This window comes from Pituophis catenifer, unplaced genomic scaffold, assembly GCF_029215685.1.
Source record: "Pituophis catenifer annectens isolate HBS135680 unplaced genomic scaffold, rPitCat1.0.hap2 SCAF_11, whole genome shotgun sequence".
In the NCBI taxonomy this organism is placed as follows: Eukaryota; Metazoa; Chordata; class Lepidosauria; order Squamata; family Colubridae; genus Pituophis; species Pituophis catenifer.
In genome coordinates, this window is record NW_027256891.1 from 1,575,873 (window position 1) to 1,589,910 (window position 14,038).

General features: G+C 43.1%; 1 protein-coding gene across 1 annotated transcript in view; it reads left to right on the top strand.

The window, feature by feature from the left end:
- LOC139322834 (vomeronasal type-2 receptor 26-like) overlaps positions 1-12,817 on the top strand; it is a 30,892-nt gene extending 18,075 nt beyond the window's left edge. The window contains exons 4-8 of the mRNA XM_070952083.1: positions 245-1,137; positions 4,786-4,874; positions 11,258-11,334; positions 12,133-12,365; positions 12,716-12,817. Of these exons, the coding sequence (XP_070808184.1) occupies positions 245-1,137; positions 4,786-4,874; positions 11,258-11,334; positions 12,133-12,365; positions 12,716-12,817 (1,394 nt within the window). The remainder of the gene's footprint in view (positions 1-244; positions 1,138-4,785; positions 4,875-11,257; positions 11,335-12,132; positions 12,366-12,715) is intronic.
- Positions 12,818-14,038: the final 1,221 nt, after the last annotated feature.

The window sequence follows — 14,038 nt, forward strand, 5'->3', positions numbered from 1 at the left end:
TGTGGAAATGGATTTATCCACAGCATTTTGACAGAAAGTGCAAATTAAAACATACATTGAAGGTCAACTCTATTTTTGTTTATTCAAAATGCACTAGAAATACACGAATTTCATATACCTTAGCTATAAAGGTATCAGAAGATTATATTATTGGGGTTTTTTCTGTGGAATGGTTAAGCAACACATCTTGAAATGTAAAAAACCCCCAGTATTTTAAACAAATATTGTTTTCTTGCGTTCTCAGATACGGGAAAATGCACCAAGTGTCCAGATGATAAATATCCAAATGAGGCCAGAGTCCAATGTATTCCCAAAGTGATAACCTTCCTGTCTTATGAAGAACATCTGGGCATCATCCTGGTCTCCTTTACCCTACTCTTCTTCCTAAACACAGGCCTTATTTTAATATTATTCATTAAATACCGAGAAACTCCCCTTGTCAAAGCCAACAATCGGGACCTCTCCTACATCCTCCTGGTTTCCCTCCTGCTTTGCTTCTTGTCTTCTTCTCTCTTCATTGGTCAACCAAAGAAAGCCACCTGTCTTCTCCGACAAACAGCTTTCAGCAGCATCTTCTCAGTTGCCATTTCTTCTCTCTTGGCCAAAACCATCACGGTGGTGCTGGCCTTCCTGGCCACAAAACCAGGAAACCGAGCAAAGAGATGGTTGGGGAAGAGCTTGGCCAACTCCATCATCCTTTTCTCTTCTGCTGTCCAAATTGTCATCTGCTCCACCTGGCTGGGACTTTCTCCCCCCTTCCCTGACTCTGACCTCCACTCCCAGCCTGGAGAGATAATCCTGCAATGCAACGAAGGGGCCATTGTCATGTTCTACCTCACCCTCAGCTACATGGGCTTCCTGGCTGCCATCTGCTTCATGGTGGCTTTCCTGGCCAGGAATCTGCCTGGGGCCTTCAACGAAGCCAAGCTGATCACCTTCAGCATGCTGGTCTTCTGCAGTGTCTGGGTGACTTTTGTGCCCACCTACCTGAGCACCAAAGGGAAATACATGGTGGCTGTGCAGGTCTTCTCCATCTTGGCCTCCAGTGCTGGTCTGCTGATCTGCATCTTCATTCCCAAGTGCTATATTATCCTTCTGAGGCCAGACCTGAACACAAAGGAGCAGCTTACTGCCAGAGTAAATATAAAAACATGAGATATAAGACTATTATGACATTTAAATAATTGCAATATTTACTTTAATTTGAAATATAATTTATTTCCACTTAGATAGTATGCAGGAATCAAAGAAAATCATATCTAAGATATTTCCAAATGGGAAATGGTTGAATGACTGAAATTCTTGTAACTCCCTTCCCTTTCATCCCAATAAATCTTGCTAAAGAGAACTCCATAATAGTCATTCAGAGGAATTTGCTTTTCAGCAACTGCCAGTGAATATGGCATCTAAGAAATCATTTGAGTAATTATTCCTACTGACAGAGCTAAATGTGTATGTGTGTGAGAGAACGAATAGGAAAGAGATAAAATAGATGCTGTGGGAACCAAACTCCAAACAGGTTGTTTGATAATCTCCATGAAAACCATTGAAATGGCAGATTCACCTGAAATGTTTACCTGTTCTCAGTTGGGGAAGCAAATATCCATTACTATTATATGGTTCCTTCTGGATATTCTGGTAAAATCCTTTGTACAGAAAGTGTTGATCACAACAGTTCTCCAGGATTTCAATTTGGGGTTGTTGTTATTTATGTGTCCACCTTTAAGAAATTCCCAGTGTTATTTTTTTTTCCTTTCATCATCCAGAGAAATAAAAGAGCAACATCTAATGATATTCAGGCCCTTTAATTTTCCATTCTACAATTTATACCTAAAGCATTTTCCTACTCCTATTCCAAGTTTGTCCTGTCTGTGAAGGGCTGGGTGATATTCAGAGAAAGAGGACCTTGAGATTCTCCCCTGGGAGAGAATTGAAGGGATCCTGTTTGAAAGCAGCCGCATCGTTGACTGTGACAAGAGCACTAAATCCCAAGCATTCATCCAGGTCCAAGAAGGGGCTGAGTAAGGGTGGGAACTTCTTGGCTTTTAGGAACTTTTCTGAACTTGCACTACAGTAAACACTAGTAGTTCACTGTGCCCAAAATCTAAAAGACCTATGATTTGATTCATGGCCAACAAAAAACATTTTTCTGGCTCTCTGTTGATCCTTTCTCCTTAAACTAGATGGAATATGTACCCAAGCTGGGGCTACAAATGTGTGTAAATAACTAAGATTTGGTTTCCTCCCATGCCATAAGGTGAATGGTATTTCACCCGTAGAGGAATGAACCATGTTGTTTAACACATGGTTAGCACACATAACAGCCTCACCCCTTAAATTTTCAGGCAAACCAGAATCTGTCAACATAGTTCTAGTCATGGCTTATAATGTTTGACCTCTTCTCTCGATATACGAATTGTGTTGTGGTCTGTACGGAGCAGACCGTTTATGCTGGATCCCTGCATCCTGCAAAAACTTTTCCAACCTTTGGTTGGTAAATTCTGTACCATTATCAGTCACTAGGCATTTAACCTTAAATTTCTGTTTCCTTTCCACAAAACAAAGCCAGTTGTTAATATGCTGGAATGTTTCACTTTTTGTTTTCATAACAAAGAGGCTGTAGAAAAATATGTTTTAAAAGCCTCTGATGATCCCAGCTGAGCTGCGCGATCATCAGAGGTTTTTTAAAAAAAAATTCAAAACCATTTTTTTGGCCAAAGAGGTTGTAGAAAAAAATCCTTTTAAAAATAAAAAAAAAGTCTCTGATGATTGCCCGGCTCAGCTGGGCAATGGGGTATGTGTGTGTGAAGGGATTTTTGCTACCGGTTCTCTGAACCACCCACCTCCATCGCTACTGGATCAGGCGATCTGGTCCAAACTGGGAGCATTTCACCCCTGGTTCTACTTACCTTTACTACCGGTTCGCAACGGGGCTGCGCGTGCATGCGCAGAAGCGTTCTGATGACGTGGGGGTCGGTGGGTGGAGAAATAGACCCATAACAAGAAAACTCTGAGGCAGATGGATTCCTCAAAGAATAGCTTTATTGGATATATCATATTGGCACAGAGCTGATGAAAATTAACTCTGAAATTTCCTGCAGTTTTCACCTAAATAAAAGTAAAAGTTTTCCCTCAGCCCCAAATGATCAGTCACATGGTCCAATCAATGTGCTATCTGGTTGCCCAGTGACATCATTCCTCCTTCATCGGGCCATGTTTGAGAATGTCCTTGGTTCCCAAGAGAAAGTATTTTATTTTGGCTACACAACCTCAGCCATCTCTAATCCCCCCTCCCTAACCCTCAGCTCCAGTGTGGCAACACTGAATCTCCAAGATGGCTGTGGTCAGGGTTGACAAGCAGTTTCTGATGGCTGGTCTAGCAATGAGCTCTGCCCTTCTTGAATAACCTGGCATGACCCCAGTTTTCCAGATTTCTCCAAGATGAAAGATCAGTCTGTCCGTTTCCTTCAGGATATGAAGACCTGTGCAAGCATGGAATGGTCTCTCTGTGAAGGTTATGAGTTCATCATACCTGGAGATTTCTAAAGAGAGGCTAAACAATCATGGTGTTGCTGGCCACAACACCAGGAAACCATCTGAAGAGGTGGCTGGGAAATAGCCTGGCCAATTCAGTCATCCTTTCTTGCTGTGGAATTCAAGTTCCCATCTGTGTCAGCCTGACTGGGAGTTTCTTCTTTCCCTGAATTTGACAGTGACCAAGTGGGCTTCACACGACCCCTGACACCTAGGTGAACAACACCCATCCCCGGGTCCCATGCAAGCTAACCACAACCTTGGGTTCTGACAACAGACGCAGCCTGGGACTCCCCCCACCCCATTCCAGGATCTCTGCCCTGGGCCCCTTGGGGCAGCTCCCCTCACCTGCCCTGCAAGGCCAGGGGACCCTCACTATTTGGCAACCCTATTCCCAGGGCAGAAGGAAGGAGGCCCCATGAGGAAAATTGCAGCTGTGGCCCAGGCTGACCTCCCCTACCCCCTGAACCCCAGTAGATCCATCTGAACCCTCAAGTACCTAGAGCTCATGTTGGAGCACCACCACCGCTGTCATGTCAGAGGCCCTTTCCAACCCAGCCATACACAAGGAGGGCTTCTCTGTCAGAGGAGAGCTTTCGGACAACACCTGAGTTGCCCAGACCATATTGGGCGTGAGACTTCCCTCACCTTCTTCTCTTCCAGCACCCCTCCCTCCCTGCCATTGCCAGGAAGGGATGTGGGCCTCCTGCAGCCCCTCTGGTGCTCCTGGCCCTCTAGGACCCCTATGTCAGGTTTCAATGTCATCTCAAATAAATTGCACTCCCAAACAATTAATCTTTGCTGAAATATTCCATTTATTGAGTACGACAGATCTGGCCCCAACTTTGTCGTAGCCGATACTAACCCTCTGACCCCCAAACCCTTCCCTTTCCATTCCCCAATTCTCATCTTCTCATTGGCCATCTTCCAAGTCAGTCTCCCCAGCTTCTGACTTCACCCCACAGGAATGTTCCCCCCTCCCATCCCATCTCCTAGGGAATATTATCTACAGAGAAAATAAGTAGGTGAAAAGTCAAGCCTCATTTTTTTATGGCAGCATCAGAATGCTGACACCCTACTTCATTGTAGAACAGAGAACTGAACCCCCAGGGGTATCTGTAATTTTTCACTAACAGGCTTTTCTCCAGCCTCTCCTCTGTACATGGAGCCCAGAAGAAGTTCAGGATCCCAAGAGGAGAAGTTGCTTATCACTGTAATTAATAATGATGATCTGTGCCTTTCAGATCTTAGGCTACTTCTCCAGTGACTGCCTTTGATGCAGACATCAGATTGAAGCCATATGCAAAAGATCTTGGATCAGAAAAGGATAAATGCGTCAGGTCACGCTCTATTTATAGAAGTTTTGGGACAGGCAGAGTGGGTGCTCTTGAATGTACCTTTATCTCTTTTTCAGGCAAAGCTCAGTTTTTTCTCTCTCATTTCCATCTTGTGAGAGTGCTTTGAATTCTTCTAAATCTTGTTCATGTTTAGAAAGGATTCACCCCATGAATTATGGATCTGCTGCTTCTGGTTCTGATGCTGCCGATGTCCCAGTCAATTTCTGGGAAGCTTGGAATGAAATGCCTGCTGAATTTTGAACACCAGGATGGAGAAAGACCCTGGAGCTATTACAGCCGAGGAGACCATCTCATTGCTATAATAATCTCTGCAACGGCATTATTGCCTACAACCTTGCTTTTCAACATGGCTCCTTCTAGTCAGTTTGACTTGTAAGTCATTCAACAGGACGGAGTTGCATTCCCTGCGTTTGCAGTTCTAACACTCTTTTTCTTTTCCTCTTATTTCACTTCCTCCTATATTGAAGGAATTGTCTGGATTTCCAAAGCTTCTCTCTTTTGTCTTATTTCATGGAAGTAACTGAAATCCAAAGATGGAGCAGGATAAAAGTTGTAAAAACTCCAAATTATTTTCCTCTCTCCATCCAAACCTGACTTGTATACTAACTTTTGTTTAAAGTTCTGATAAAAAACAGTTGTAGTTGCCCCTGCCTATCCCAGTTCAATGTTTCATAACCTCTCATTGATAAAACAATTCCTGAACTTTATAGAAACAAATGACTTATTTTCAGAATTGCCAATTTTTTGTCACTTATTAAAAAACCTTTCTTTTATGTTGGTTCTAATATAAGACTGAATTATTTTTGAATTCTGTTTAGTGGGCAGATAAAAATAAGGACTTCTTCAAATAATGGTGTATTTATGATTCGTAATCATGGTGGAGGATTATCTCCATCCCATCTTCTCAACATTCATGAAAATTACAGAGTGATGGATGACTATCATTTGCCTCTGGTTCTAGATCACTATTGGCTTAAGACTCAGTCAGCTGGTGGAGACAAAGAGGATTAAATTGAAAAAAAGGATTTACTGTTTCTGTTCATTTCATTTCATTTATTGGATTTAAATCCAATAAATGAAATTATTGGACACTCAGCCATGACATTAATCTGAGAAAAAAACCCTCAAATTTCACACCCTGAATCAGAAAGTACTAAGGCAGGACTGGAACTCACAATCTCCTGGTGAGCAGCCCAAAGAAACCCACCTGACTTTCTTGCCTAAAATGGGATTAGAACCCAATTTGCTATCATGTTTAGGGTAGGACTAGGAGCAGTAGGGCTCAGCCCTTGGCTGCAGTCGCCCCTTCGACCTCCCACCCACGGAGGACACGCCACGCTCCGCTGCCAATCAACTGCCCCCCTCATTTTCTCAACTCCTCACAATTCCTGTCTTTCTTTTAATCGTCTCATCAAATCACAAACACCTCTGAACATGGCACAATTCTGTAAATAATGGGGGGAGGGGAGGGGGCTGCTGAATCCACGGTGGGGCCTTTTTCTCAGTGGCGGGAGTCAGACTGCTCTGGAAAAGGGGCACCAAGTGATCTCCCCAGATGCCGATATTGGAAGGAGAGGAACTAGAGGCATCCCCCCCACACTGGTGAAATTCAAATTTTTTTACTACTGATTCTGTGGTCATGGGCGTGGCAGGGGAAGGATATTGCAAAATCTCCTTTCTCCACCCCACTCTGGGACCAGCCAGAGGTGGTATTTGCTGGTTCTCCAAACTACTCAAAATTTCTGCTACCGGTTCTCCAGAACCTGTCAAAACCTGCTAGATTTCACCCCTGATCCCCCTTCTCTGGCTGGGAATGGAGGACAGTGTGGGGTGAATAGGGGATTGGGGTCTTCCTGCTTTTTGATACCTCCCTGTTCCTGTGAAATCGGGGTCACATGATCCTGCCAAATTCACTCACCCAATGGCTTCATCTACTGCTGGTATTCAAAAGGAGCCATGGGGGACTCTGGTCAGTCAGGTGAGGCTAGTCCTGACCTTCCCAGGTGACTGGAGGCAGTGAAGTTCTGGATGGGGAGGAATTGGGCCCACCTGAACCCGAACAAAAGGAAGCTTGGCCCCACTCTATACAAAGGGGGTTTGTTTTCTCTCTCCCAGAGGCAGATGGTTCCTCACCTTCTCCACATGTTGCCATCTGTAATTGGTGGAATGAAGAAGGGCTGAACTTTCTCCATCAACCCCCCCCCCCATGCAACTTCCCAATAAGCAGAAGATTGGGGTGGGTGGGTGCAGGAGCCATCGGGCCTCAGCCCAACAGCCATCGAGAAAGGCAGAAGCAGAAAGCCAGTTCTTCTGGCCTCGGGGGGGCAGAGTCCCTCAGCTGCCCCCTCCCTGGCTTCTCAGACAGCAGCTGCCAGGCAGAAGGACCACCGCCCCAGGAGTGCCGGGTCGGAGAAAGACCAGAAGAGTGACGGGGGGTGGGGGTAAAGAAAGCTGGGGGTCCTTTCAGATCACTGGGGGGGGGGGGTGTTAGGAGATCAAATCTGCAGTTGCATTAAAAGCTCTGCGGTGATCCCGGAGCTCTTGTCACCTTGCATGGAAGCAGGCAAAAAATGGGGGGTTGACACTTGACCCCCCCTCCTCCCCCATCCAAGAGAAGGTTCACTTCCCTCCTGCCCTCCTCCCCCTTTCCAAGAGGTGTAACTCTGCCAGCACCACTGCTCCTTTGGCCTCCCAATGAAGAGTTCACAGAAGTTGCTCCTCACTGTAATTATGACCATCCGAGACTTCGTTATGCTACTTCGACTGCCTTTTATGTAAACATCAGACTGAAGCAACATGGAAGAGATCTTGCATCAGAAAAGGATAAATGCCTCAGTTCACACTATGTGTGAGACAGGTTTTGGGACAGGCAGGGTCTGTGCTCTTGAATGTACCTTTTGCTCCTTTCTGGGCGAAGCTCAGTTTGTCTCTGTCTGGATCAGGAAAGCCACTGGCCCTTCCATACTTTGAACCCTTCTAAATCTTGTTCATATTTAGGGAAGGAAAGCGGATTGATTCACCCCATGAATTATGAACCTCCTGCTTCTGCTTCTGTTGCTGCTGATGTCCCATCCGGTCTCTGGGAAGTTTAGAAGGAAATGCCTGCTGAGTTTGGAGCCCCAGGATGGAAACAATCCATGGAACTATTACAGACCAGGAGACCATCTCATTAATATAATCATGAGTTTAACAAAAATATTGCATACAACATCGCCCTTCAACATGGCTCCTTCTCTTCACTTTGACTTGTAAGTCATTCAGGGTGATGGAGTTGCTTTCCCTCCAGTTGCAGTTCTAACACTCTCCTTCTTTTCTTCTTATTCCACTTACTCCTCTATTGCAAGACCTGTTTAATTTCCTGAATCATTTGGATTTCCATTCCCTTTTATCTTATTCTATAGAAGTAACTGAAATATAAAGATGGGACAGAATAAAAACACTAACAACTACAGATTATTTTCCTCTCCCCATCCAAACTTGGGTTCATCACTTGAATATTAACCTTTGTTGAAAGTAGTGATTGAAGTACTTCTAGTTGCCCTTTCTCAGTCCGGTTCCATATTTTTATAATCACTCATTGATATAGAAATCCTGATCCTTATAGCAACAAATGACTTTTTTTTAGAATTGCTAAATTTTTGTCAGTTATCAAACATCCTCTTCCCTTTATGATGGTTCTACTTTAATGTTTGAATTGTTTTGAATCCTGTTTAGTCAGCAGATAAAAATAAGTGCTTCTTATTTTCTTATAGTACTTATCTTCTTATAGTACTTATAAGTACTATTTGTGATTTTTAACCCTGGTGGAGGACTAACTCCATTCCTTCTCAATATTCGTTAAAGTTACACAGTAATGGGTGGCTATAATTTGCCTCTGGTTTTGGATCAGCATTGGCTTAAGAGTCGGTCAGTTTGTGGAGACAAAAGAGATTAAATAGGGGGGGAAAGTATTTTGTTTTTTTTCCTGTTCATGATGCTGATAATAACAGGAACATTTATTTACAGTAAAATCTCTCTTCAGACTTTTTTAATGCTACTTTATATTTTTGCCTTTGAACTGATCAACAAAAATCCATATCTCCTGCACAATTTCACATTGGGCTACAACATCCATGACAACTATTTGAGCACACTTGGCACTTCAGATGCCTTGCTGGCCATTCTCTCCACTGGAGAAGCCAATGTCCCCAACTACGGCTGTGGGAGGAAGGAGAACCTTCTGGCTCTTCTAGATGCAGCTGACAGGGACATCTCCATCCAGATATCAAGATTAGGAGGCACCTACAAAGTCCCTCAGGTTTGTGTGTATGTGCTTTTTTACCTGGCAGACTGAGTGGGATGGTGATGGGTGAGTGATAGATCCAACTATTTCTTCTCTATGGAACTTGAGCTGCTTTTCACCAGGGCTATTGTAGGTGTCATGGCTGAGGATTGGGATTGACAGCAGGACAGGGAAGGATCAAAACAGACATATGCATCGTGGTACCATCCGCATTGCTTTGAGGGCTTCTACTGCACTTCTACTTGTGAAGCGGTAAGATAAGAGCACATCCATGAACCAATGTTATTCAGTCACGATTCAGTCATTTAGACTTCTCAGGATTAATGAAGGATCCTAAAATTAGGATGCCTAAGAAGCATATTTTTATGCTGACTATATTTTATCATTATTATAGTCTAAAGTTGGGTTGAATATTTTGTTGAAAAGAATTGGTTCCTACCATCACAATAATTCTCTGATTATTAATAAATCAAAGTCAAAAGTTATACTCTTTGGAAAATGACATCATGGCTATAGAGGGCTCTTCCCTTGCTAGCCAATAGAGAAAATTAACACTTCTTCTTCATCAATGAAGTTCATTTAGAACAGAGTCCTAGGTTAATTTGCTTCTTAAATTAAAAAAATAAAAGAACAAACAAACCACCAACTATAGCTATCCAGCTTCCTTAGCCCTATATATTAAAGTCTGTATTGCCAAGGTTATCTGCAAGGGCTAATGTCAAACTGAAATTTGGTAGTTAAAAATAAATCACTAGTAGAGGTAAACCTGTCATTTGCACCACCATAACTGTCTGGTTTGGCACTGCAACCCAACAAGACAGACACGGACTTCAACAGACAATTAGGACTGCAGAAGAAGTACCGGTAATTGCAACCAACCTGCCTTCCACTGAGGACCTGTAGACTGCACGAGCCAGAAAGAGGGCTATGAAAATATCCACAGACCCCTCATATCCTGGACAGAAACTGTTTGTTTTGCATGCCAAAACAACCAGGCACAAAGACATCCCACCCCCCACCCCACCCCCATGATATCACTCTGCTAAACAACTAATTCCCACAACACTGTCTTATGCCCTGGATGTTATGATTATGATTGTGATAATCACTTATTGCTTGTTTGTACACCGAGAGCTTATGCATCAATCAATCAGAATAGAGCTGGAAAGGACTTTGGAGGTCTTGTAGTCCAGCTCAAGCAGGAGACCCTCAACCATTTCAGACAAATGGCTGTCCAGTCTCTTCTTAGAAACCTCCGGTGATGAAGCACTCCCATGCTGGCTACCAGTTATAACTTTGTTTCTAGAAGTTCACAGATCTGTTTTTGATTATTTTTTCCAGTATTTTCCCAGGTATTGATGTTAGGCTGATTGATCTGTAGTTTCCTGGGCCTGTTTTTTTTTTTTTTTTTCCCTTTCCCTTTTTGGAAGATGGAACTTACATCAGCCCTTTTCCAAACCTCTAGTAGTTCCCCGGTGCTCAAATATTTTTGAAAGATATGATACAATGGTTCTGAGATAACATCTGCCACATCCTTCTGAATTCTGGGGTGTAATCCATCAGGTCCCAGTGATATATATTCATTAAGATCAGAAAGATGTTCTCTGACCATTTTCTTGCTTATTTTTAATTTTTATTTCTAGTCTGTTTACTGTTACAGTTATGCTTTTGGTAGGTTGGGTTATATCTCTGCTTTCTCTCTACTGCCTGTTACTTCCTTGCCATCTTCTCTCTTTAGTGGACCGACTGTTTCCCTTTTTCTTGTTATTTATATGTTGAAAGAAACTTTTTATTATTATTATCTTTGACTTTTTTGCTAGTCTTTGTTTCTTCTGTTCATTCATGCACCAGAAACAAATTCCTTGTGTGTGTCCAATCACACTTGGCCAATAAAGAATTCTATTCTATACTTTTCTATTCTAGAACAAACCCAATCACAGCAGCTTAGTAGTATCTTGGATAAAAGGATTTCAGCTTCTGCCCTTAGAGCTGAATTGGGACTGAATTTCAATTAAAGACCACTTTGATTACACATCTGACAAATTATATTAGAAGCTGTGGTTTCCCTGACTCTTGCAAACAGAGAGAAAAAGCTAGAAAGGTTGCTGCACAAAGGATACACACAGGATATCAAAGCGGAGGAAGATGTAGCCATCCTCAGTAAGTTTGGAACATTGAAATGGATGAGCAGCTACAAACAGACCTTCCAAATTGCCAAGTATTGAAATTATTTGAGCAAGATTTCAGCAACTGGATACAATAGTTAAATATTGAAGTTTTAACCATGTTTCTTATAATGAACAGACTTTTATTTGCAGAGGACCAGAGACAGAAGAAATAACACATCTTCACTGCTTTTTCAGATCAGTGATGGAATTCCTTCAGAGGCTCTAAGTGATAAAAAGAAATTCCCCTTTTTCCATCGGATGCTCCCCAAAGAAGGGATCCAGTACCCAGCAATTGTCCAACTGCTCCTCCATTTCAGATGGACCCTGATTGGCCTCTTTGCTTCAGACACAGAAAAGGGAGAGGATTTCATGAGGACTTTCCCTCCTATGCTTGTCAGGAATGGAATTTGTGTTGTTATATCACAACGATTCTCAACAACTGGATATACAGCAGCCCTCAGGGATGGCCTCTCTAACTGGAGACAAGTCAACGTCTTTGTTCACTTTATAGAATATGTTTCCATTTGGGACAGAATCCTTCCTTTCCATTTAACACTTATGCGTTTGCCAGAACCCATTGAGGGGAAAGTCTGGATCCTCTCAGCCTTGGGTACTATGATAAAGAGAAGGCACAGACTTCATAAATACCTCCATAGTATTTGGATGTTTGATTTTCAGAGGGAAAAAAGGCCTCAGGATGATACCTTTGAACCCAGTTTCCTTTTCAAACACCCATTTCAAGATCATTATTTCCGCTGTTCTCTTTCAAATAACTTCTTTTCTGTCAAAGGCCGCAGAAGATGCACCCAGGAAGCCCCACTGGAGACCCAGGAGAAAAGCAACAGGATGCAGATTCCAGATTCCAACCCTTTGTACAGTATCATGAAGAGAGCCTGGGACAGAATTAACAGTGTCGTTCAGACTCTGGCCCAGGCCTTGAATGCTGCCTATTCCTCCAGATCAAGGGGCAGAAGCAAGGGGGTCAAAGGGAGGCTGGGGATCCGGAGGCTGCAGCCGTGGCAGGTAAGTGGTACCAAGAAGGATCCATCAAACACAGTTAGAGTGTTGGTGAGGAACTTTCTGAACCTTTTTGGGGTACAAAAGGACAAGGATTTTAGCCAATTTAATCACTCGCGGGATAACGTTCCAAAGAAAGGGCCCCAGGATAGATTTCCTTGTGTATTAAACAGCCAATTTTAAAACCGTGTATACATTTTTTAAAAAAATGTATACATGGTTTGGAATTAGGATCACAAGATTTTACATTTAAAACATTGAAGGAGACCCTGAGACCATCTAGCCCAATCCCTCCTCTCTGCAGGAATCCCAGTTAAAGCATCTCTGTCTGAAGATTGCTCGGTCTTTGCATTCAGACTGGAGCAGATGATGAAGCTAAGCCCAAGAGTGGGGTTACATGCATCATCAGTGTTGAGTCCTTAGGTCCCCACAAGAGTCCCAAGGCCAACCCCCCGTGAATTCCATTGACTCTTATCTAGCATCAATTTGGGTTGACCATTATTAGATCAAGCTAATAGGAAGCCTGTAGGAAACTTTAAGAACATTGAACAATTCCTGCTTTTGGTTCTTATGCCTAGCAAAGACAAATAGCGAAGGGGAAACTGAATTTAAAGGTGGTGCTCCATGGCTTAGGACCTGGGTATATACGAGATCGCCTTCTGCCACTGATAGCCTCCCACGGCCAATACGCTCCCACAGAGAGGGACTCCTCAGGGTGCCGTCGGCCAAACAATGTCGACTGGCGACACCCAGAGGGAGAGCTTTCTCTGTGGGGGCATCAGCCCTCTGGAATGAATTTAAGGGCCGTGCCCTTAAGACTCTTTTGTTCCAACAGGCCGGGCTGGCTTAGAAAAGGAATTTTAAATTGGGTGTTTGTTAGCTTTTAACATAAGGGCCAAATTTATATATTTATTTTAAATTGTTTTTTAAAGTTTGTGAGTATATGTTTGTTTTAATATGGCTGTACACCGCCCTGAGTCCTTCGGGAGAAGGGCGGTATAGAAGTTAAATAAATAAATAAATAAATAAATTTCTCTGCTTTACTTAATTTCCTGTCTTGGAACTGAGTTCATGTTTCCATGTCTGATATTCTGGAGTAACAATAAATAGATGTTACGCTTGTGTGTAACATTTTTCAGTTATTGGAAGAAGGCTGCATCCTCCCTTCTCCAGATAAGAGATTGCCCTAGTATCAGTGGTGGGATTCAAATTGTTTTACTACCGGTTCTGTGGGCGTGGCTTGGTGGGCATGGCAGAGGAAGATTACTGCAAAATCCCCATTTACTCCTGATCAGCTGGGACTTGGGAGGCAGAGAATAGATGGGGGCGGGGCCAGCCAGAGGTGGTATTTGCTGGTTCTCCAAACTACTCAAAATTTCTGCTACTGGTTGTCCAGAACCTGTCAAAACCTGCTGGATTGGTTCTGCAACCCAACAAGACAGACACAGACTTCAGAGGATAATTAGAACTGCAGAAAAAAAAAAAACAATTACTACCAACCTGCCTTCCATTGAGGACCTACTGTATATACTGCATGAGTCAAAAAGAGGGGTTGAAAATATTTACAGACCCATCACATCCTGGACATAAACTGTTTCAACTCCTACCCTCAAAAGGATGCTATAGAGCCCTGCACACCAGTACAACTAGGCACAAGAACAGTTTTTTCCCAGACGCCA